At 45.7% G+C, this 25139-nt stretch overlaps 1 protein-coding gene across 1 annotated transcript in view; it reads left to right on the top strand.

Annotated features, from left to right (window-relative positions):
- LOC119396552 (17-beta-hydroxysteroid dehydrogenase 13) overlaps positions 1–10027 on the top strand; it is a 104937-nt gene extending 94910 nt beyond the window's left edge. The window contains exons 2-6 of the mRNA XM_037663810.2: positions 177–416; positions 1293–1399; positions 6723–6860; positions 8311–8436; positions 9873–10027. Coding sequence (XP_037519738.1) covers positions 177–416; positions 1293–1399; positions 6723–6860; positions 8311–8436; positions 9873–9945 — 684 coding nt within the window. The 3' untranslated portion in view covers positions 9946–10027. The remainder of the gene's footprint in view (positions 1–176; positions 417–1292; positions 1400–6722; positions 6861–8310; positions 8437–9872) is intronic.
- Positions 10028–25139: the final 15112 nt, after the last annotated feature.

Here is a 25139-nt window from a genome sequence, read left to right as displayed (position 1 = left end):
AAACCGGAAGTAAGGGCTCGACCGGAAGTGCTTGGAAGAGAAAAATAAGTGTCACTCGTAGCTAGTACCACTAAAACGCTATTAACGACGACAAAACAATCATTTCCGATTCTCGGTTCTGTTTTCCTCCAGAACAAACAGACAAATTCCTGACGCACCTCTCAACACTCTCGCAGGAGAACAACGACGCGGTGTGCGAGGAGCTCCGGCAGCTCGGCTGCGAGGCGCACGCCTTCCAGTGTGACGTCACCTCTGAGCAGCAGGTGGAGGCCGTGGGCGAGCAGATCCTCAAGACTGTCGGGCCCGTCGACGTGCTCGTCAATAACGCCGGCATCGCCATGTGCAAGGGCCTGCTCACGCTCAAGCACAGCGACATCCGCAGGACGTTCGACGTCAACACGCTCTCGCAGTTCTGGGTGAGATGTTCATCTATCTATCTATCTATCTATCTATCTATCTATCTATCTATCTATCTATCTATCTATCTATCTATCTATCTATCTATCTATCTATCTATCTATCTATCTATCTATCTATCTATCTATCTATCTATCTATCTATCTATCTATCTATCTATCTATCTATCTATCTATCTATCTATCTATCTATCTATCTATCTATCTATCTATCTATCTATCTATTCATTCATTCATTCATTCATTCATTCATTCATTCATTCATTCAGAAGTGTATGAATCCGGGTCAGTCGATACTCGGCAATAATCACAGACTGATTTTTGAAACGGCGCTTGCTTTGCCTTGTCCCTCGAACGCCTGCTCCGTTTGAGACTGCACATTGGCATTTATTAAATGCGTAAGCATTGGTACGTCGACTCAGTGAGAAAACATGTGTTGTGTGTCCGTCCGGCCCTCTGTCACGTAACACGAGTCGCTATTAATAAATAAATTCATAAAGCAAAACAAATCGCTCTAGCTGTGCTGGGTTTCGAACTTAGGACCCAGCACTCCGAAGCCGAGTGTCTTACCCACTAGTCTAAACCCACGCTTCCGGTATGTTAATATACCTGAAACATATGAACTTGGACTGGTGGTGCCGACGTGGACGCGGCCCGCCTTGGCCTAAAAAACCGAGCTTCAGGACTGTTTTCAGTAAAGTTATTCAATCAATCAATCAATCAATGAACGCGTTGTGCCAGCGTTACAAAACGAATGCAAAAGAACACTCTTTTTGGAGGCTTTGTGAAATATTTATGTTAAACTAACTGCAGCCGATCTACTCTTGTTAACACATCTGCAGTCTACATGGCTTTCTTGCATTTTCTCTCCTACAGATGGTCAAGTACTTTCTGCCATCCATGAAGGACAGAGGAAGCGGCCACATTGTGTGCATCGCATCCGTGGCTGGCCTCCTGGGATCGCCCTTCATGACTGACTACTGGTGCGTCTGCATAGGCGTGACACTGTATGCGGTACTGACGGATTTGGGCTAAGTACCGTATTTACACGATTATAGGTCGACCCATTTTATGAAAATTTGAAATCCGAAGTTGGCGGTCGACTTAAAGTAGTAACAGAAACTAACTACCGCCAGTTACGGTGGAACAAGTGAGAAATCAGGGACGCTGTGGCATAATTACGACATAACATTTGCGTTCCGGCTTTACCCGTAACATATACTGTAATTTCTTGCGTACAACGCGCACTCTCACCAACGATTCGCGAAAATTTTTCTATAAATGATACCCGTGCAATGGATGCTTTGAAGCTAGCTTTTCTGCATAGCTCTGAAGCACTGACGTGAAGCCACCTTTGCACACCAGAATTTGTGTTTTTTGCAAAACTACGTTGCGGGGATAATTGGTGCTGCATCCGTATTTGAAATATTGCAGTGCTACTTTTTACTAGGACAGGACCGAGAAGTGCGTGATACGACGGGCGCTGGCCCCAATTATGGAGTCAGTCAACCTGTAGTCAGTCCAGCAACTGCGTAAATAAATGTCCGTTATGAAGTGCACTCACGCGTTCTTTATTTTTGTTTTTGCCGTGCTATTCGGGGGTCGACCTACATTCGAGTGGACTTACAGCCGCGTAAGTGTGGTGATACCCGTAATTTCGTTTCCGGCGTCTATATTTCGTGTTTTATCGGCGTAATTTTGCTTAAGGTAATTCCGATATCGCGCGTTTATTTCTCTTGAGAATACCTGAAATTGTGCTGCTAAGATCAGCGCTGTGGTGACACCTCCGACTAGTCTGCATATATTTTTTGAGCTTAGAAAGCTAATTAGTACTAATTGAGCATGTCGACAGGGAATACCATCGCTTATTTATAACTCCAAGCTGCGCATAATTGAACTTAACACAATAGAAAACAGCCACTTCAAAGCGAGCTGATTTACTTGCTCCCGCCAAGCCAGGGCTGCACGCCACGTGAAAATCAGCGCACGCTGTAAGAGAACTGCGTTGCTCAAGCGTATAATTAAATCAGCCGGCCGCAAAACTAAAGCTTGCTCCGCGATCGGTAAAGTTAGAAGCCCTGCGCTGACAAACTCGGGGTTTATACTGTGTCCGCGGATAGCTTGCAGCGCATGTTTGAAAAGCGCTCCGTGACGAAATCAAATCAATCAGCCGGCGTTGAGTCTGCTTTCGAACTTTCGTTCACCAAACACGCGACGTTCGACGTAAAACCCAATTCACCGTTCTTTCTTCGGGCGCGCTTTTATTCACGGTAGCTTGCTCATTGCCGTCAGCGACTAGCGAGCGCTGCGCTCCCTGCGGGTGCTGTCTCTTGTCAAAACTGGCTCACTTGTTTTGATAGGACAGTATGTACACGGATCTGGGTGCGCGCTCCCGCTATATATATATATATATATATATATATATATATATATATATATATATATATATATATATATATATATATATATATATATATATATATATATATATAACCGATGAAACCAAGCGACAGTTAAGCCAATGATAGCTTGGGGGACATTATTCGTTGTTTTTAACTGTAGCGTAATGATTACGACCTAATTGAAGTGAATTAAAGTGGACGATAAAGCACCCTTTCTGTTTGTGGGATCCGAACCCACAACCTTCGAATTAGGTTCTGGGTTCGGATTCCACGAACGGAAAGGGCGCTTTTTCGTCCTTTTTTGTTCATTTAAATTAGGCCGAAATTACTACACTACAATTCAAAACAATAAATAATGTCCGACATGCGTTCACTGGCTCAAGTGCCTGTTGGTTTCAGTGGTTTGGTTGTGTCTAACAAAAGAACAAGCAGCTCGAGATGTTCCCTTATTAATTCTATATATATATATATATATATATATATATATATATATATACATATATATATATATATATATATATATATATATATATATATATATATATATATATATATATATATATATATATATATATACTCGCGCTAATTGACTTCGCAATTCGCAAGCCTATACTGTACGTGTCTTGTCATTGCGGGTTTGGCTACTTCGAGGTTGTCGAGGAGGTAGTTGGCAGTGCTAGCTCGACCTAAATACAGAAACCTAATGCCGCTTACCTCTCACAGGAAGAATGCGGAGCCCTCTTGCGTAACGGTCAGTATCTGACGTTTCGTAAGAGCTAACGTCACTGCAGATATCAGTTATAGCTGACTGCGCACTTGCGTCATTCCGGTCATGACTTCCGAGACCTAATTTCGGGCGCGCTTTTTTTTTTTTACTTATCTCTGCCGCGTATTGTTGTCCACAGTTAGACCGAAAACGAGCCCGGCAAATTAGAAGTGAACTGAAGGTGTCTGAAAGTAATAATAATAATAATTGATGTGGTTTTACGACCTAAAGCCAAGATATGATTACGAGAGACGTCGTATAGTGGAGGGCTCCGGAAGTTTTCGACCACCTGGGGTGCTTTGACGTACGCCCATATCACGGGTCTCTCGCATTCGCACCCATCGAAATGAGGCCGCAGCGACCGGCATTCGGTCCGGCGACCTTCGGGTCAGCCGTCATGCACCATAACCAACAGACCGCCGGGGCGGGTATATATAAAAGTAACAAGAAGTGAATTGAAAGTAATTTAGAGTAATTAATAAATTGCGAACAGAGAATGACTACGCAGAAATAGAAGTAGGAATAGCAATTAGGAAAGTGCCCGGTAAAATAGCCGCACGTGAATGGCTTTCGCTTTCGAGTCTTCTCAGGTGCATCTAGGACTCAGACTTGGACTCAGACTCAGACTCGGACTCAGACTCGGACTCTATCAATTGAAACTGCCGACCTGCTGGAGCCTAAGCGTGTGCATTATGTCACCAATAAGTAAAATAAGGGACTCCGTGAGTTTTCATCTTTCTTTTCGTTTCCTTTTGAGGCCGACGATATAGCATCGCATCAAACAGTTAAACAGCCGAAATACAAAGGCGGGTTCAATGCTAATGTACCAGAGCTCCTTCGGTTGTACTGATTCAAAATGTACAGGTAGCTTTGAAGTTAATGCGTGTGTAGAGAAGCCTTGGGACATGGTAATGGGTTACCCTCTCCAGTGCCTTCTAGTGGGTCGTCCTCTTTGGTTGCTTGTAAAAGAACGCCGCTCGCGCAGGGAGTTCGTGCCTTGCCGTGACTGTCGCCATTACTCATTGTCGTTGAGTGCTGTCTATTAAACACCTTAACACGTGATGTAACTGCGCGTCCTGTATTATCCCCGTTAAGCTCCCACAATGTCGCGCCAACTTGGCCAAGTGGTATACAGTGAATCCTCAGCCAGCTTTCTTTTAGTCTGTTAAGTGCCGCAAACCCAAAAAGCAAAATAATAAAAAAAATAGAAAAGCTTTCGTACAGCGGCTGTTTCTGCAAAATTTAGCTAATATTCGATGTAGACTTCCTATCCTATAACTTCATTTTGGTCTTTAACGTTTCTGTGCTGCGACCATAGGTCCGGCAAACTCACTCATGAGTCGACTCGCTCAGACTCAGATCGAGCCCCGAGTCTGTGTCCGAAGTCGGGCTGAGCTATATTTGGCTGAAACTGAGCGAGTCCGGCTGAGTTGTACTTTGGCAAGTCTGAGCATGAGTGAGTCCGATTGAGGAAAACGTTCGTGAGTAAGAGCCCTAGTGAGACCGCGTTAAAGAATATTTTGGTGAGTCTGAGTCCGAGTGAGTCCTAAGCGAAAAACATATTTCCTTAGTGAGCCTGAGTGGGTTCCACATTATTTCCGACCTATGGCTGTGATATGCAACCTCGTATAGACTCTCTTCTTTTGTGAATCGAGCCATCATCTTTCTCTAGTCTTTCCTGTATTGCGGAAGACTTAAGGAGAAGCGCCAACCTCTCCCAGTATCTCCTTACTTGTAGTGAAAAAAAAAAAAAGTTGTAGATGCGCACCGCAAAGATTGTGCGTTCCTTTTTTTGTTTTGTTTGTTGCTGTTTCTAGCTTTAATATCCTTCGGGGCATTCGAAACCGCAGTTTACGACGGACTCTAGATCGAGCCTGAAGGACCCTTAGACGTTGGAATAGAGGAATAGATCCTCCAAATAAGCAGCGAGGAAACTCGAAACGGAATAGCCAAACGAAGTGATCTATGCTCCTCTTTGGGGAAAAAAAAAAAACAAGAAAACAACGGTGTGAAATATCGTCCGCTGCTCTGTCGGAATCCCAAAGAACGGACGCCCCGTTCTTTTCTTCGTTTTTTTTTTCCTCGCGCGGTTTCGCGAGCTTATTACGTCGCCAGTATTTCTTTCTCGTGAAGAATGCGCGAAAAAGTTCTTGGCCGCCGCAGTGTCCGGCGGATCGCGAACCGCACAAAGCCGCGGGGCTGGCGGTAAAAACTATCACTCTTCCGTGGAGTCGGAATCGCGTCGCTTGGTGGTTTTTACGGGATCACGAATGCGGTTCCACCTGCGGTCGTGATTTGTTACCCTCGTTTCTCGGGTTTTCGGCGTGTTAGGCCAGGTTTTTCTTTCCCAATTCCTATGGCCTTTCGAAAGGCCGCTGCATGCTGGGACTTGGTTCGCTCCTCTGCGTTGCTGTCATTTTTTTTTTTTTAAGAGTGAAAATGAGGAAGGAGAGGGAGTGTTTGCGGTGACGAGCGTACAAAGTACGAATGTTCTAGCGCTGTGATGATTCTGCTGTACCCGTTCCTGATAGCGTTAATAAGAAAAAAGGTCATTGGTGGCGAATCTACTTGGCTGAACCGTTCTGATATCGCTTATTCCTCTACTTTCGACCACGTTACGCTAAAGATGCACGTTGTTTTACTGGGCTGGACCGGACAAAACTTTATTGAGAACCTACAGCTTGGTGGCCTGGCCTAGGCCACTCGGGTGCTTGTCGCGGTGAGGTTTAGCCTTTCCACTGTTTCCCGGGCCTGATGGATGGCCCAAACTCGGTCTCGTAAATCTGAGCTAGCCAGAACGTCGCGCCAACGCTCCTCAAGAAGGTCCGGATTTTTTTATAATAAAAGCTTTGTAGTGTGTGTGCATTTTATGTGTCCTATGTTTGCGCATTCGTGTTTACATAGGCTACAGCCAGCATGGGGTTGCGGTTGCGATGCACTGTGTTTTGAAAGGTTCTCGTTTGTAGACGTCTTCAGTATACTCCTCTTGTGTTCTGCCTAGTTTTTTTTTTTGTGCGTGGTTTCGCGCACTCGCACTTTTGAACGGCATTTCCTCGACGCTGCAGTGGTGGCTTCCGCTATTTGCCTATCAGGCGCTACGAATCTTTTCTTGACTGTCATTATACTACTTTTGCACAGTGCTTCCAAATTCGCGGCCCTGGGCTTCATGTACGCTCTGGAGGAGGAGCTCTTCCACACGGGCTTCGAGTTCATCAAGCTCACCACCGTGTGTCCCGTGTTCATCAACACCGGCCTGTTCCCCAACGTCGGTGCCAGGTACGTGTAATATGACGCACAGCATTCGCGTTGGGCTGTTAAGCTTCCGAAATAGCGCACGCGACTAAACGTATAGTACTCGCCTGTCAGGGGCGTAGCCAAGGGGGGTGGGGGGTTGAAAACCCTCTCCCCCGAAATTTTTCGACTTTGCAAGTACACGCACACATGCAAATGCACGCACGAACATAAAAAAAGGATGGTTGAACCCCCCCCCCCCCCCCCGAAAAACATTTCTGGCTACGCATCTGTCACCTTTAGTTATCGTCAAATGTAGCACGAAATACGAGAATACAGAGGAGATTGCACTTAAAGAATAAAAACTTAAATGTGCGGTTTCACAGTGCCTGAATCACGATATGATTATGTGGAACGCCTTAGTCGAGACTGCGGATTAATTTCAACCACGAGCGTTCTTAAACACGCGCATAAATCTAAGTGCACGGATGTCTTTTTGCATTTCGCATCCATTGAGGTGTGTATGCCGTGGTCGGGAATCGAACCCACGTCCTCAAGCTTAGCACCTTAGCCGCTGAGCTTCCACGGCAGGTTGTGGAAGGAGCAATTTAGTCAGTCTGCATTCATTCGTGCGTTATGGTGTTTGTACAGCTCAGGTAGGCTACGTACACGGTGTTTGCGCGCTTAAAGTCTGCCAAGGTACAATCGGCATGAAATAGAAACGCGTGCGATAAAAACAAAATGATGATGGAACTGCTAAGCGAAAGTGCACGCCTCAAATCGCGTCGTGTGGTCACTCCTTAGACGGTCCCTAAGCGTGTAATATTCGGTAACGAACGTTTAGGAATATTATATCAGGTACTTTTTACGGACTCGGGCGAACCTGCAACAGCATCAATAGACCCTCGTCTAAGTTCGCCGCGTGATCAACTTTGAATGAATATTGGTAGTATGTATGGACGATATTACGTAAGACATATGGGCGCCACCACCTTGGGCTGTTCAACGAATGTTTTCGTATTTGTGTATACCGCGAAGTGAATTGATAATGTCAGGAAACGTCGAATGCAGCAACCCAACCGTTTTAATATGTACACGTCCACATTAACGTGTACACTAACGTCTCATTAACGTAGCACCGGTGAACGGTGCTACATCCACCGTAGCAAGCTAACAGCCCAACATGGCGGCACCGAAAGCGATCCGCAATATACTCCATAGAGAACAGTCAACTGTCGCAAAAGTGGACTTCATTTGACCAGACATTCCAGATCAGAGAATTAGGGAAGAGAATACGTACTCCCTCTAACGATGAAGCGCTACATTTACGCGCATGATACGTTTTTTTTTTTTTTTTCTATTTTGGCGGGCACTGTTTGTGTCTTTCTGTCTGCTTGCTACGCGAGTTTAGCGACACGGTGTGGCGTGTATTTGTCCATCTGTTTGACAAGCGGACAGCATGTGCCTCTATTCTGACCCGTCGTCCTGCTCGTAGGTTCCCGCTGCTGACACCCATCATGGACACGAGAGACGTTGCCTACCGGGTGGTGGATGCCATCCAGCGCGACGAGTCCCTAATCGTGGTGCCCCGTATAGTCGAGGTCATGTACAAGTGTCTCAAGTAAGCAGCATCACTTCCTCTCTCTCTCTCTCTCTCTCTTGCTTTGTTCCCATAGCAACCCTTGTATAGTCTCACTGGCACTTGGCCAATGTATAACGCCAAGTTGTAAGACGTACAAGTCAGACCACGGAGAAAAAGAACCACCTAGGACCACATAAACGGGACTGCTTCTTGAGGGCAAAGCCTTAATGTGTCTCGTTGGACGGGGACCTTGCACGAAACACGTACAAAAATTAGTACGAAAACCCACGTGACCTTCACCGAGCGGCGTGTGGAGAAGGAACGGCTTGTTGTGACATCATCACGTGACGTAATGACGTAACAGATCACCGGAATTTGTAACGTCGTCGCATATGACATCGTCAACTGGCCAAAACTGGGCCGATCCCGGTGGTAGTGGAATGTCGCGTGAGGTGCAGAAAGCTTTAGGGGAGGCAAGGAGGTTTAAGAAAGAATTGGGGGAAGGGAAGAACGATGCAGTCGACTGTGAACGTCGAGGTGATTTAACGCATGTCTCTCACACTGCGGTTCGTTGTGTCTTGCAGGAGGTCTGGTCCCCGATTGTATGAATTAATGCATTACTGGCTGTGCAACTGGCTTTTGCCTTAAAGTGTTACAAAGAGTGTAACATGCTGCCGAATTCTTGTTCTAAGTGCGTAGCACTTTAGGGGCCCGGCTTGTCGTCCATCCGTAGATCTCATGTGTCGTGATCACGCTCAAAATCAAGTGGTCAGTACAGGCCTAAAGCAGTGGTAGCGATGCTCAAAACCGGGTTTCAAATAAACGAACAAGGTCTAAAATAACACAGTTAATAGAAATAAGCAAGAAGTTATGGCAATAATTAACTGAAAATCGCTAAAAGCGCTTCGTAAACATGCGGCTGACATCCGCGCCGCGCAAGAGAGGGCGCCACCACCTTGCCAAGAGCGCGATTGATCCTCCCACCGGCGCTTCTCCGGGTATCTATGGCGCATTCGTCGCTACATGTGAAGGGGAAAACAACCTGACGGAACCCGGTGCAGACGACACGAATCTCAACTGCCGTAACAAGCAGGACGTCGATAAAGCACAGCAAAATGTAGCTCGCATGTCGCACACCGAGTTTGCGATTCTCCGAAACGAGATTCTACTCGTGACGGGAAAAACCTACACGCTTACCTCAAACATTGACGTCATCGACGGTTTGGTAAACGGAGCAGTGGGAGCTCTACGAACGGGAATCGCTGGGTGCCCATGCTACGGCACATCCTCGTGTTTCACAGTATAGTGGAGCTGCATTTAGCGCAGGATTTAGAACTACACCAATCGCTACACAAGTCTTTTTTTTCTTTTCTTTTTGCTAACGGCCATTTAGCGTGACATGCAGTCCTGCTACAGTTTCGGAGGCGTTAACATCTGTCTGATGAATGCTTTTGTCTCTACGCTGTTTTGCGCAGGCCACTGCCGGAGGACGCCCAGAAGATGATCCAGCGATTCCTAGCCTGTTCCATCCAGAAGCCGAGCGCGTGATGACGGCGCCATCTATGCTTTCCACTTGGCACAGCCGGCATCTTGAGACACGCACATCTATCCACTCGCTCGTCTACGGCGGTACCTTCCACGCTGCAGATGAAACCAAACCCGACGACTGCAGCGACGCGTTGTCGAACTGGCAAAGAAAAGAAAGCCTCGGCAAAGAACGTCGACAAAACACGTGTGCTAAACTAAAAAGACTTGGAAAAAAGTACTCGCGCGGTACTATAGTTCTTGTTTTTCTCTATCGCGTCATACGCCGATGGAAGAAGTACTGTTCGACAGTTTCTCAATGTGTGTGTGTGTGACTGTGGCCTGGCCACGCCTGGTGAGAACGAAATCTCTTTTTCCGCCGCGCGCTGCGTGTAAATTGAACTACAGTACGTGAGAATGTGTTTGTACTTGTTGCGTGCTGGTGAATGGCTGAAAGAAATTATTGCGTTGAAGGAAAGGTGTCTGAGTGTATACTCGTCGTGTTTTGGAGAACTATGATGCAATGCACAGTAATAATGAAACACTGTAATTCATCTATATGATGTATAAGGCAACAATGTGGGCGAAGTAGTGCTGAGATTTCTTGCATGTAGGTTACGAGCCGCGGCTTTCGTTTATAGCTCGTGTAACAGGGTAAGTAGCTGGCCGAAACCGTATTCGAGGTGGACGAAAACGTGCCGGATCGTTTCGCTGTATAAAGTTAACGAGCTTGCCGCACTTTAGGCCTGTAGAGTAAAAACTTGCTAGAGCTTTCGAGAATTTTCGTTGTTGTCGACTTAGTTTTGCACATATTGCTTATGAACGAAATAATAGCTTTCATCGTCTAGTATTCCTAAGCCAAAGCGACCGATAAACTACGCCCGTATCGCTGTATACCTCATCGCTTTGCTATCCCTTAAGTGCGTCATGGTTAGCATCGTCATCATCTGCCATGTAGCGATTTCCAATAGCTATATGTCGGGATAGAAAGACGGGGAAGGGGGGGGGGGGGCGAGTTGCGAGGCAGAATGTTGATTCTCCTGCTCTTGTTAACGGTTTTCTGCAAGTTGTTCAAAGTCTACCTTCAGGTTGTCATGCGCTTTACCTCCCAGTCTACCGCAGTCTACCTTCCCCACGCTTTTTTTTTCACCATCTAAGCATATAAAATTAAAAATATAATCTCTAATAGCGTCTAGTACCGGATTACGGTGGCGTATAGGGCGGTGGCATCGTTACGTAGGCGTAGTTGTGTGAATGCAAAGAAAATACAAAGCATACGGGGTAAATAGTATTGTGAATCGTATTTTATAGTGATAAGACGACGCCGGTGAACGCAACCGCTTTCGAAAAGCGTTCCTCTTCTTCCTTCATTGTCCTCTAGTTACGAAAACGGGCGTTAATTATTTCTGATAATAACCAGGCGAAAGCGTTCGTCCAGCCGCGAAGCAAAGCCTCGTTAACGGGATGCGGTAAACAACCAAGTAGGCACAAAAATATAAATACAATAATGGGAATATAATTTAATGAACGCTGGCAGATAAGTGTTAAGCACATAGTTAGCGGTATTCCACCAATGGTTGCTTTGGGAATTTTTTTTCCCGGCACTTGGCAATGTGGATGTTTACAGTAAAAGAAAATGGAAATTCTTTTACCTCTTTCACTTTTTATTTACATCGCATTTGGTCCTTCTCTTTCTTTTTAAAGTTGCATGGCATTTTCCTTTATAATCGACAGTGTGACCAATACCTCTCGTGGGAATGAGCCAGTTTCTCCCTAGGCGATAAAGCCAAACAAAAGTACGTTTATGGGATTTATAGGTCACTTTTAACATCTTTCTTGCCCGTATGCTATATGAAGATTCCAAATCAATTTAACCTACATACGCATTTTTGCACAAACGTTGCAGCTATAGGACGAAGTCATAGGGTCAATGGTGATAGAAATCGCAGCATTTCGTGCAAGAAGACAGGCGCCTGCGTTACAGTGCAAAGTGTACAACGGGAATTCCTTGACGGAAGTTATTATAGACCTGTGTGCTCCTTACTGACGTTTCGGTGTTAAGATCACTTCTCTGCACTTTATGCGTGCAGGTCCTGTGACTAACACGTATACCGACATGAGTTTTTGAAGCCTCGTCATGGTCAACCGTATCACTTGTTTTTGTTCTTTAGGTAATTGGAGAGAGCAAGGTTGTCTTTTTTTTTATCTGTCTGATTGTCGTACCAAGAGTAAACTGTTTCAAACAACTTATAGAGATATCAATCACATCTACGAGTGATCTCGCGATAAGGTCCGCTGAAACTGAATGTTGCCGAAGCAGTGACAAGTCAAACAAGTCAAACATCTTTGACGGGGTCCCTACTGGATTATAGAATTACAGCACACTGTTGCCGTAGATTTCTTTGTACGTTTCTTTCTTTTTAATATGCTGTTGTAAAGCTCTAATGTGGTTTGACGTCCTGGCGTCCTTTGGCCAGAAGTGGCCGTTGCGGAGTAGAAATAAAGTCAATTAATCACTATGCTGTGCACATCTAACTCTCCTAACAATTAAGATGCACCATCGCAGAATACTCGCTATAGATGTCAGCGTCTGAACTATCAAGTATGGACTACACCTATTAACTGAGATAGCAACTTCACCCGTATATCTTAAAACACATTGTTCGCATGTTAATCCAGTGACTCTGTTATTGAAGGACCAAAAACGAAGCGCTGGTGCCGTCAATGTTGGCGGCCGAAACAAACCTGTTCAACGTGGCTCAGCGTGTTCAAATAACTGGTGCATTCAGGTTGCCAACTCACTACAACACGTTACCGTGGCCATAGTCAGACAAACCGCCTACATATCATATTCATTTCATACAAAGCTCGTTGCGTATGCGAAAGGGGGCGGGTAATAGACATAGAAAATAGCAATACAAAGGGCTAGCGAAAGCGGCGCTTCATTGAGCGCTGTGGTCTTGTTTTCTTGTTGTTACTTTTTCGAGGTGCATTGTTAACCCATATTACGATAGATTCCTCTATACCCTGATTCTCGATTATGTATAATCTAAATCGATGAGTGAAAGTTTTCTATATGCCTCAATGTCAAGATTGGATTGTGCTGCGATGTCTTCATGTGTTCCTCTTTCTTGGCTTTTTTTTTTTTTTTTGCTCTGTCGGAATGTATGATTTAGTGTTTGTGATCGATCTTCTATACTGCTTGAGAACGCACCGCGCTCCAGTCGATACAAATGCCAGTTCCCTGTCAGCTGAAAAAAGATGGCAAACGCGCCTGTCAATGTGGAGCGAATGTCAGGGGTAACAACGTGAAATAAAATTAATAACCCTTTCGCAAGACCTTGCTCGTCCTTGGTAGCGGTACTAATGAAGCATCGTACCGCGCAGTGCACTCATCAGTGTTTGCACTTCGATATATTCTGACGCAACTGCGCACACGTAATCTTTGAAGTGAATCCCCCGTTGCGCGATCTCAGCGGTAAAGTCGTAGCCATCAAAGTATGCACGAAACACAGCCCGATCCCTCAGATGCGTCAATCTTGGTTTGGTGCTAAAGCTTAGTTGCCAGCTTAACTCGAATATGCCTTTTCTTTAGGTGCTAAGTATTGAAGTGGAATGTCCTGTACGGGCCTTGGGAGAGGACTCAGTTGATTTATGCTGATAGAAGCGTGTTTGCGAGAAGTTGCTCGCGAACTCCTACGTGTAGCGTGGCTCTCGCATCAATACGGAATGGCGCGAAACAACAGGGCATTGTCTCCGTGAGTTCTTTTTTGTTTTGTTTTTGTTTTTTGCCTTCTCGATCATCCTCCCTATAGAGACAGCAGAGTCGTTGGTCGTAACCATACAGCTAAGCTGTTTAAGAGAGTTCGACAACGGATTTGGCGCAGTGGCGGTCCCATTTGGCGGGGTGCTAGGTATGGCGAAATCTCGCTTTTAGCGAAGCGCTTGCGAGCTCTTGGTAGACTTTCTCGGCCAGCGCCAAGCCAAAGTCGCTAAGAGTCGCGAAGAGCGTGCGAACTTTCTTACACAGTTTCGTTTTTATAAGTGATGCATGAGTTGAACGGATTTGTCATATATTTGCCAAGTCATTCTTCGTGTTGCTGTCGTAGCCGATGAATTTATTTCCCCTCAGTGTTATGTGTCGCTGTTTCGCTTGCATCTATACTATTTGTTGGATACCAATTTTTTGTTTGACACGTTCTCTTTTTTTGTTGTTCACTCAAATGCTGTTACCATTCGCGCACAACGAAGTATATGTTACGTAGTTGGGCAGCACGTTCAGATTACGTTGTTGTACTTGTATCAAATAAAAAAAAAATCAAATCCAGCATTTGTTGTTTCGCAAAGTGCCCTCTGCTACTAATTGGCGTAGACAGCGGAGGGGGGGGGGGGGTACAGCCCCCCCCCTCTACTGGTTACGACTGATACCGGCTGATAATTAATGCACGCGAAATATGAAAAATAACACGTGACTATTCCCACCCGCAAAAGGTGGCAGCGTAGTCTTGACTTGCTACCTTACAGTGATCCTGTTTGAGGGTGCTGCTTCCTGATGCGCGCTGCAGTCTAGTCACGTGTCATTTTTCAGAGCGAGGGGTTCCAGCCAACTACTTGGGCGAGGACAGAAGGGGAGACGACACACCGCAATTTTTTCAGATTTCACAGGATTCCTTTATTAGCCAAAAAAAAAAAGCGAGCACGCAATTAGTACGTTGCTAAAATAGCGCAGTTAGATGTCATTTGAACATGCCTACATATGCCTCATTGACATTTTAAAGATTAGGTGAGTATTTATCGAGTTAGAAACATACTTCAGATTAATTAACTAAACCTTATTAATGAAAAAAATTTAGTAGTGTCTACTACAGTAAACTGGGAACAATATGCACTAGGTCTGCTGCGCGTAACGACGTTCTTTTTTTTTTTTTAAGGGACACTAAAGAGCAAAACGATTTTTCTCGCATTGGTAAAGTAGTCTTCCACGATACCAAAAAGACCACGCTTTCTGCGCGAGGACGCTTAATAAGCGAGAAAACGCGCAAAAAGAAAATACAGGTGGCGACGCCACCTTGGAATTCCCGCACCATTTGCCGTGACGTCACATATTTTTGACGGCGCCTGCTTGGGCCTACGTAGTTCCTAATCGGTTAAATCGAAGTACATTGTCTTCTGAGGGGGCCAAAGACTTGGCATAACGAGTTTGTGGAAATTTCGTCGAGCCAGTGGCGCCAAAATACGTTAAATGCTCTTTGAAGTCTTTTACGTCACGAATTACAAAGTTCGGCGCGAAATTTAAATAAGAAACTCCGACCTTTGTTTTCTCCTCTAATAATAAACCTATGGTGGTGAAATAAACTACACAAGAGTTCTCCGACCACACTTTATCAATCTAAACCAATTCATTGTTTCTCTTTAGTGTCCCTTTAATCGTGCTGCGTGATATTTGGGCCACCCTGTATATATATATGCAGACACAGACTTCCCACGAGCCATACAAGGTTTGTTTTGCAGTGTATTGGTATCTGTTTCGTGAAGCAAACCAAGTGTCTCGAGCTCTCGTCCCCGTAAACTAGTTTCGTCGATGAAGGGTGTGATTTCCATCGCACCTCTCCCGCTGTGACGAAACTTCACTGGTTAGCGTTGTCTATCACGCAAGTATACTACTTCCTCATTGGAAAATAACCGGACACCTTGGTGCAGCGTAGCCAGCCAAACTGCTAACCTGGTTAACCCCTATGTGTTCCTCCTCTCGTAGTTCTATTACACACAGGAAAACGATTATGTAAATAACTACGCCACCAGCGCTAAAGAAGCGCTCTTACCGAGCTCTTTTCAGACCACATCAAACACCAGCGTCGTTTCTTTCGGGAAATAAATGCGCAGAGAACTGTCAAAATTAGATAAAAGAAACTAACAAGGTCCCTTATGCATTCGCTTAGGACTTGAAGGTGAAAACCATCTTATTTTCCTTCTTAGCCGATATAAGGATCCTCCCCTGCCCACATCCGAAAGCTTTCTGCACCTAACGTGGTTTTGCACTGGCTCCAGGATAGGAGGCGTTTGCGAGGTTTCCGCACCTCACCTGGTTTTGCATTGCCTCCGTGATTGGCCCACCTTTGCCCACGCGATGATGTCATGGTGACGTCATATATTGACGGCGACGGTCAATTTTCGCGTTTGACGAAACATCTAAGGCTTTCGCCTTTAAAAATGCGATATCTCTGATATGTAGTATTCCGGAGATTCAGTCGACACAATTTATGGTGTACTCCGCACGACAGACGGCCATGCGGACAATAATTCCGCCGCCCGTCTGGCTGTGAAAAGAATCCAGACGACAGACGATGTGAGCAAAGGCAAACAGACGGCACCGCCGAAAAAGAAGAAACATGGCGGCAACATTTGAAGCGGGTACCTTTCGCCTCGATGCTACCAGGTCGTCGTAGTGCACTGAGTCGAAGTACAAGTAAGTTCTCAACTGACGCGTGTATTTGCTTTAGATTCATGTCCTGATGCATCGACAGCTAGGTATTCGTGACCACATTGAGCTGTTTGCAAGAGCCATTCTCAAATTCTCTGAGACTAGGCTTAACAGGCGTGGCTGAACAAGCAGCTGATTTCAATAACAGCGACAAAACATACCTGATGCGTTGTCCTTAGCGTGAGATGACAGAAAGCGATGGCTTATTCTTTTTTTTTTTCGTTGTCATGCCACGTTGCTACGGAATCACGGTTACCGGCGGTTACTGACACAATAATTAAAGGTATACGATGAGCATGTCAAACGAAGTCAACGTATCGGGCCTTGGTGTGATGAAGCTCGTGCCATAAAAGCTCCAAATTCCCAACCATGCCAATAAAAAGGCAATGGCGTCTATAATGATTTACTGCTGCGCAAGCATGCGCCTTGCTTACACCTCGTAGCTTTGGCAGAGCTGCAATTTACATGTGAGATAGAGCATGGGAAGCGCTTAGCCGAACGAATTTTCCTAATTAATTCATTGTTGAAAGAGTTAAAAGAAATTGAACTATCATGTTATAATGCAAGTGGGTGCCGCTGTCAGCATGAATACCGACAGCAATATATATATGGGTCATTCCATGCCAACTGTCCCAACCTTGGCGCTCGACCACCTGCGATTTGCTTGAAAAAATTGAGGACTATCTATGTAAAGAGGAAGTCTTCCACCAAGATATTTTTTGCGAAAAAAATTTTTCTGTATCGTAAGCTCATGTGAAGTTTTGGAGAAGCTCGAAACTATGGCACGGAAAATAATTTATTAAAAATTTCGTTCTTTCTGAATTAGGCCGGGACACATTTTTTGCTGCAGAACGATGATAGGCTTTACACTTAAAAAATGTTTCGTCAATTCTGACGCTACCGCGCTTTTTTTATATGAGCTTTATTATGAGAAATATGGTCTATGTTGGGACTTTTTTTCTGGAACGATTACATTTAGTGAAAAGAGAAATTTTGCGTTGGACGATGGTCATGAAGTTGTAAAATGCGCGAAAAATAGTTTCAGCCGCATATAGTGCGAAATAGTGCGTAGAGCTGGCGGCAAACTTTTAAAAAAGTTAGTTTTGGCCAATGTTCAGTCGTAAATTGAACATTGAGGTGGTCCTAGTAAAAATGCTCCAAATAGCGCATTTATCAGCAACGTGCACTCCCCACAAAATGAGAAAGTTTTATCAAATTACTTTTTGTTTTAAGCAAGAAAAATTTTTTTGAAGTTGACTCCCACTTGTGCCTGCCCTTGTACACATTTTGTCCTCGCAAGAAAGTGTCCGTGCAGTAACTACGACTTGCGCGGATGTGAGCCTTCCTGCGCTGATGGGCGTACATGTAGCAACATAGTCAGCTTTTCTACGTGTTTATTGAAGTTATTTATTAGCCAGTATTAGAACGAGGACACTACTAGACTGTACTTGATAGGATGTCAATGTCCGCTGACAGCGGGCATAGCGTTCTCGCGCACCTCAGTCAAGCGACACTGTTGTGTTCAATATGCCGTTACCTGCGATAGGATTTAGTAATAGGGAAATACGCCGTCGTCATCAAAATCATCACAACCGGTCAGCTAATTAAATCATAGCGCAAAAGTGAACAAGCCAATAGCGCATCACTCTACGTTCATCTGGGTGACAGTATTTCCACGCATTAAGAGTTGTATACAGAGCAGAACTGATAGCCGGACTAGTTGTTCTGTATTCATGTTTGATTCATTTTTGAGTGTTACTTCGCAGGCGGCTATCACCAGTAATGAAATCGGTAGCCTTAGTAAAGCTATAATATTTGGACTTTGCAGCTGTGACTTCCTGAAATGCTCACACTTAGCCGCTCCTACGCTTTATTTAAAACACTAATTGCAGCCTCCTTAAAAACGCCACCCTTGCTTCATCCTCAAAGTTCTGCTAGAACACCACCAGCGGAAATCCACAAATTTAACTATTGGCCTGGTGTGCGACCGTTGGCGGCTCGGCGAACGGCGCCTGTATGACGTCAGAGCGGGGATTCGCGCGCTTTCGTCTGCTACGTAGGCCCAGCGCCGTGTTGAAACCACCGTTGTTGTAAATCTCAACATGAAAGCAGTTCAATTGGTTATCTTGCGTATGGTGGCTACTGACGCTGTTGAAACAATCGTGGGTCTGCTTTTAACGTTAATTTAGAACTACAGCTCTTCGTTTCTTAGAACTGCGGCCGCTTGTCTCGGCGGCGAGTGCTGCACAATGGTGAAGTACTGCTCTCAGTGTACTCCGCCCGCTCGTGAAAAAGGCGTTAGCTTTCACAACTATCCTAAGGACCCGAAGCTGAAGAAGAACTGGATTGTCAAGTTCAGAATGGGAAAGCACCCCACGCCTTCATCGACCGTGTGCAGCAAGCACTTCGCGGACAGTGACTTCTGCTACCCACCGTATACGCGCCACTCTTACGTAAGCTTGTGACCGCGTTTAAGCGCCTTGCCAATACTTAAGCCGTTTATTGCATGCAGGCTATAAGCATAGGCGACGTACACCAGGTGCGGTGCCGTCCCACTACCTGCCGCGGAGGCCCCCACAGAAGGAGCCGACGACGCGGCCTCCGAATCGCCTTGCAGGAAAGCGCGCCTCGTGAGCTCAGCTGAGCGGCGCAGATATGAGACTACGGCTGCATTTGGATGGTGTACATACGTATTTTACTTATGAAGGCAAGCGCGCGCCTAGCGGAATACTTATCATAAATTCATAAGCGAAACCTGTTGCCGCTGTTTAGTGCACATTCTCTAAAAGTTTTTCCCTGAGGCAGTGCAGACGCTTTTTTTAAAAGCGGAGCTCTTTAAGCTTTTCGTTAGTCTGCCTAGCGTGGAACTCGACCCAGCTTGCCTTTGCCACGTTAATATGTGTGACCCTGTGAGTGGTATAATCAGATATTAACTAACTGTTATATTCTAATACCCATGCGACGGCCCTGTGCGGTGTTAATATGAACTACCACGTAATATCGTTCTCACTGAACCAACATTACGGGACAAACTGAGATCATGGGCATCGGCAGGGTGGTGTGCAGCAAGGCGGCTATTGCGCACTTGTTTGCAGGACGAGAGCTGCGACGGTGATGCGATCTCCGCTGACGGCCACGACCGCGCATTCAACAACGTGGCCGGCGTCGTACACCGCCTCGCCCTCGATGAGGCACCGCGACCTTTCACAAGCTTTATCTACATACTTGTAGATGCTGGATAACGGCACCCTTACTGAAATATCGAGCGATAATTACTGAAATAGCGAGCGATGATTTTCATGACGACGGCGTATTTTCCTCTTACTAAATCCTATCGCAGGTAACGATCTATTGAACACAACAGTGTCGCTTGACTGAGGTGCGCGAGAACGCTATGCCCGCTGTCAGCGGACATTGACATCCTATCAAATACAGTCTAGTAGTGTCCTCGTTTCTAATACTGGCTAATAAATAACTTCAATAAACACGTAGAAAAGCTGACTATGTTGCCTACATGTACGCCCATCAGCGCAGGAAGGCTCACATCCGCGCAAGTCGTAGTTACTGCACGGACACTTTCTTGCGAGGACAAAATGTGTACAAGGGCAGGCACAAGTGGGAGTCAACTTCAAAAATTTTTTTCTTGCTTAAAACAAAAAGTAATTTGATAAAACTTTCTCATTTTGTGGGGAGTGCACGTTGCTGATAAATGCGCTATTTGGAGCATTTTTACTAGGACCACCTCAATGTTCAATTTACGACTGAACATTGGCCAAAACTAACTTTTTTGAAAGTTTGCCACCAGCTGTACGCACTATTTCGCATTATATGCGGCTGAAACTATTTTTCGCGCATTGTACAACTTCATGACCATCGTCCAACGCAAAATTTCTCTTTTCACTAAATGTAATCGTTCCAGAAAAAAAGTCCCAACATAGACCATATTTCTCATAATAAAGCTCATATAAAAAAAGCGCGGTAGTGTCAGAATTGACGAAACATTTTTTAAGTGTAAAGTTTATCATCGTTCTGCAGCAAAAAATGTGTCTCGGCCTAATTCAGAAAGAGCGAAATTTTTAATAAATTATTTTCCGTGCCATAGTTTCGAGCTTCTCCAAAAACTTCACATGAGCATTACGATACAGAAAAATTTTTTTCGCAGAAAATATCTTGGTGGAAGACTTTCCTCTTTACATAGATAGTCCTCAATTTTTTTCAAGCAAATCCCAGGTGGTCGAGCGCCAAGGTTGGGACAGTTGGCGTGGAATGACCCATATATATACACCGGGTGTTTCAAGAATTGTGTCCAAAAATTCTCAAAAATCAGGGAATTGCGATAATTGTTCAGTGCCTTCACAATTACAACTTCTGTAGCCGCATACATATTGAGATGGCTAAAGACATCATTTAAGACATTAATCGTGAGCCATCGCGAGCTGTTGTGAGCACGAGGTCCACAGAGAGGCTCGTTGTGAACCTCGTGAGAGTTGGTGAGCCTAAAGGGGTGAAGGTTCTGAAGTGAGACTGCTGAACCTTTTTTTTTTTTTTGAATAATTACCCGTTTTAAATGTCAAAACCACACGGAGCCGAAGGAATGAGGCTTGGGCAAATCCATGTACTGCCCATCATTCCCATGCTGGCTGAAGCGCCATATGATAGAGCTCTCATAAACCCAAGCGTCAGGCTTCCCTCTAGGGCATTATTATGAAACGCCATATACAGGCGTGCCCTCCGCGATAAGCTCCGGAAGCGCGGCACGATGTCGGAGCTAATCGCGGAGGCCATGCTAGAGGCAAGCGCGTACTGGGGCCGTATTCGGAGACGATGATTTCCAGCGACAATATCGCTTTGCGTGACGTATAATTTCGTGTGTCCAATGATTTAAGCGACCACTTGCTCACCTTATCCTCTGCAACGCGCGCTGAAAGCGATACTTCCAAAAACAGAAGGAAGCCGCGAGAGCACTAAAAAGATTTCCTTCTAGTGCATTATTATAGAAAGGGCTGGCTCCACTGCGCTGTGTGTGTGTGTGTGTGTGTGTGTGTGTGTGTGTGTGTGTGTGTGTGTGTGTGTGTGTGTGTGTGTGTGTGTGTGTGTGCGCGCGCGCGCGCGCGTGTGTGTGTGTGTGTGTGTGTGTGTGTGTGTGTGTGTGTGTGTGTGTGTGTGTGTGTGTGTGTGTGTGTGTCGCCATTGTCGATGTAATCACAGCGTAAAAGTACATACGCGCATACGTAAAGTACAGACGTAAAAGTACAGACACAACGCTATGTGAGTAGCGAAAGGCAGAATGCGGCCCCTCTTGTTAACAGCGAAACGCACATCGCGCCTGTCGCGTCTCTGAAGGCTTCTACCTTCACAGGCGCTGACCTTCATACATGTATCCCACATAATTCCCATCTTGAACTCTTCTGCTCCCCCCCTCCCCCTTCACACCTCGTTGTTCTCTTGTTTCTCTGTCGGCATTATAGCGTTCGATCGAAGACAAAACGAATCGTGGCCAAGCTCCCCGGATCAGTACGCGTCGCAGAGTTGTACGCGCAACGCCTTCATGTATGTATGTCAGTATATCAGTACAGCTGGGGACATCATCATCATCCTCCTCCACAGAGACGCTTGATGCCAAGCCAATTGAAATCCAAGACAATACCGATATGGATGTGCCACAGACAACACCGCTGTGGATGTTCTCGTGGCATTCGAACGACTGCTCTGCTTCCAGTGCCAATGTCGTTCCATGAGGTAAGTAATCTTTTCTTCAAGTTATGCGGCAGAGATTGTTACGGCCAAGTCCAGCGTAGTAACGTGACAAAAGGCCGTTGTCTCGAGCAAAAGGTCGCGGTTCTGAGGACGTAAACAGATCACGGTCGGGTTCATGTGGCGGGGAGGGGGGAGGCGGGTACAGTTCGACGTTCCATCGGGGCACTCGCGAACGCTGGCGTCTATTCACGTTGTTCACGAGTGGTTCACGTTGACAAAAGTACTTTTTGATGCTGTAGCATATATGGCACACAGGGCGTACAAAAAACGTGCTAGTCGCATGTTCAACAGCAAATCCTGCGATGTTTTTCCCTGTGCGCGCCCTCCTTGTCTAGATCGAGATGGACTCGTCCGGTCCCATGACAACCGCCTTCGCCTTGGGCGAGACCTCCTGCTGGAATTGCTGTTTGTTTGTTTGTTTGTTCCTCGGTGAATCGCTGCATTCGCAATCGCTGCGCTCGCAAGTCGGACACCTCGTGCGTTGAACGTGTTATGCAGCGTGGTTATGGCACGTAGGATTAAGGTTGTTAGAGCCGTCATTGAGAATTATGAGGATTTATTATTTCTGTTGTCTAGAATGTGTGTTGTAGCATATCAGGTTGGATTTATTTCTGGCATGTCATGTTTTCTTTTTTTTTAATCTACTAAGCTTGAACCAAGGAGTTTTGGGGAAAACATTGCTGGAGTTGAAGCGTTCGCAGTTTGTAGTCAGCAGGTGTGAAGTCGGCGCTGGTTTCCCCTAGCTTGCAATGTAGTGCAAGTCGTACAACTCACACTTTCAGACATAGGCAACAATATTACCGGCGCAGCAGGTGAGGTTTCGGCAATTTATGACGACGTTTGACAATATGATGTCGTGCCATCGGAACGCCGACCATGTCGTCAGTGGTTGGGCCCACATGTTACTGGTGTGCACGTAACTCGATGTTTGCCGCGTCGTGGTGGACCTTTGACGCTAGGACTGTTTGACCAACGACGCTATATACTGCCAGCGATAAGGTGGTCGGCGCAGGGCGCTAGCACGACCGCCGAATACGCCAGCGTGTTTTAAAAACGATATTGAGGCGAAAGCATTAGATGTCTCATCAAACGCGAAATGTGACCGTCGACATCAACACGAGGCGATGCGACGAATCATCATCTGATGGCGTCATTATATGACGTCGCGACGTGATATATCGGCAAAATGTGTGATATCATTATAAAGTCATCAAGACGCCACTATGCGGTCGCATAACACGATGTCACATGATTACGTCGTCGCTTGGCCAAAGGTGGGCCGATTCTGGAGGTGGGCACTGCAAAACCTCCTGAGATGCAGAAAGCTTGGAACGCCTCCGATCTTGGAGACTGTGCAAAACCACGTTAGGTGAAGAAAGCTTTCAAGGGAAGGGAAGGGGGGGGGGGGGGGAAGGAGAAGTTAGCTTTCGCCTTCGAGTCATCTTAGACGAGTGCATAAGGGACTCTGTGACTTTTTTTCGACTTAGAAGGCCCAGAACAAAGTTTTAATAAACGCAGAGCTCACCTAAGATGACAAAAAAAAATCAAGAAAAACGGGATTTCTAACTTCTGACGTCACACACACCAATGCAGTAGACACCAGCGCAACCTGAACGGAAGAGGGAGTTTCTAAGGGAGCAATAGACCATTTTCATAATTGTAAAGCTAGCTTTCCTGCCATGCAGTCAGCCCGGCTAATGGCAGCTAGTCGCTTCTGCAAATAGCGTGTTCACGCGCAGTTTGCTAGCGCTATGGCGTGGAAAATGTAGACTCAGCTCTCTTGACACAAACACCCATAATAGACTAGCCCCAGCACGTGCAACTAGGACCTCGTCTCCACTTGAAGCGCGACACCTGCCGCCATTAGTTGGGCGAATATGCAGTGCAGGGGAGCGTACTTGCGGATATGAAACGAGTCTACTATAAGCATGAGAGTGAACTCGCCTCAACGTATAATTAGGCAGTCACGTTTAAGCATTGTTGCTAGGGGTTCTGCCTTGCAAATTTCCTGCAGGCTTGTCTGACCGCAGGAGGAGACGCGCGCTTCTGAGAAGCCAGTTCTGTCACGCGTGTAACTATGTTACCTTAATTCTGAAGTTTCACTTGCAAAAGCTTGATCGGATTACGAGACACGTCATAGAGAGGTCTACGAATCAATTTTGTCGACCTGGTCTTTTTTTTCTTTTCACTCAAATACGGACAACTAAGCCGTGACACACGGCCTCGACGTTAGCATAGCCGCTGGGCTACCGCGGGCGCTAATATACACCTCACCAGAGTGAACTTCTTCTTCTTCTTCTGATTATTATTATTATTATTATTATTATTATTATTATTATTATTATTATTATTATTATTATTATTATTATTATTATTATTATTATTGTTGTTGTTGTTGTTGTTGTTGTTGTTGTTGTTGTTGTTGTTGTTGTTGTTCGATGGACCTCTTGCAGGGCTGCTTGTCACTGTGCGTATCCAGCCTCAACGCAATATTCGTTCAACGTAGGCATGAATTCACATATTTCCTCTGTAGAGCCGCAACGTGCAGATGTCGCGCTATACTGTATACGTATAAGTGACAATATTCTTTAACGCAGACTGTAGAGCGACACGCTTAGCGTTTCAGTCACGCTGTGTGTGCCTGCAGAACGCCACACATAGGTCATTTTGATGGCACAGCGCGTCACTAGACGAAGGGCGAGAAAATGAGTGCACGAGACATGTGCTGACATGCACAGGACATGCACAGGACATGCACAGGACATGCACAGGACATGCTCAGGACATGCATATGACATGCATGTCCTGTGCGCTCCTTTTCTCGTCTTTCGTCTTGTGAAGCGCTGTTTCATCAAAACGAACTTCAACCTAACTTACCACCTTGCCACATGTAGCCTTTTTCTTTTTCTCTCTCTCTTGTTTCTTTCCTCCTTGCAGGTATGAGGATTAAACTTCAGAAGACAAGAAAGCCTAGGCCGAG

Source organism: Rhipicephalus sanguineus, chromosome 6 (genome assembly GCF_013339695.2).
Source record: "Rhipicephalus sanguineus isolate Rsan-2018 chromosome 6, BIME_Rsan_1.4, whole genome shotgun sequence".
Lineage (NCBI taxonomy): Eukaryota > Metazoa > Arthropoda > Arachnida > Ixodida > Ixodidae > Rhipicephalus > Rhipicephalus sanguineus.
Note: the sequence above shows the minus strand (reverse complement) of the source record. Positions and strands in the feature narration are given on the sequence as shown.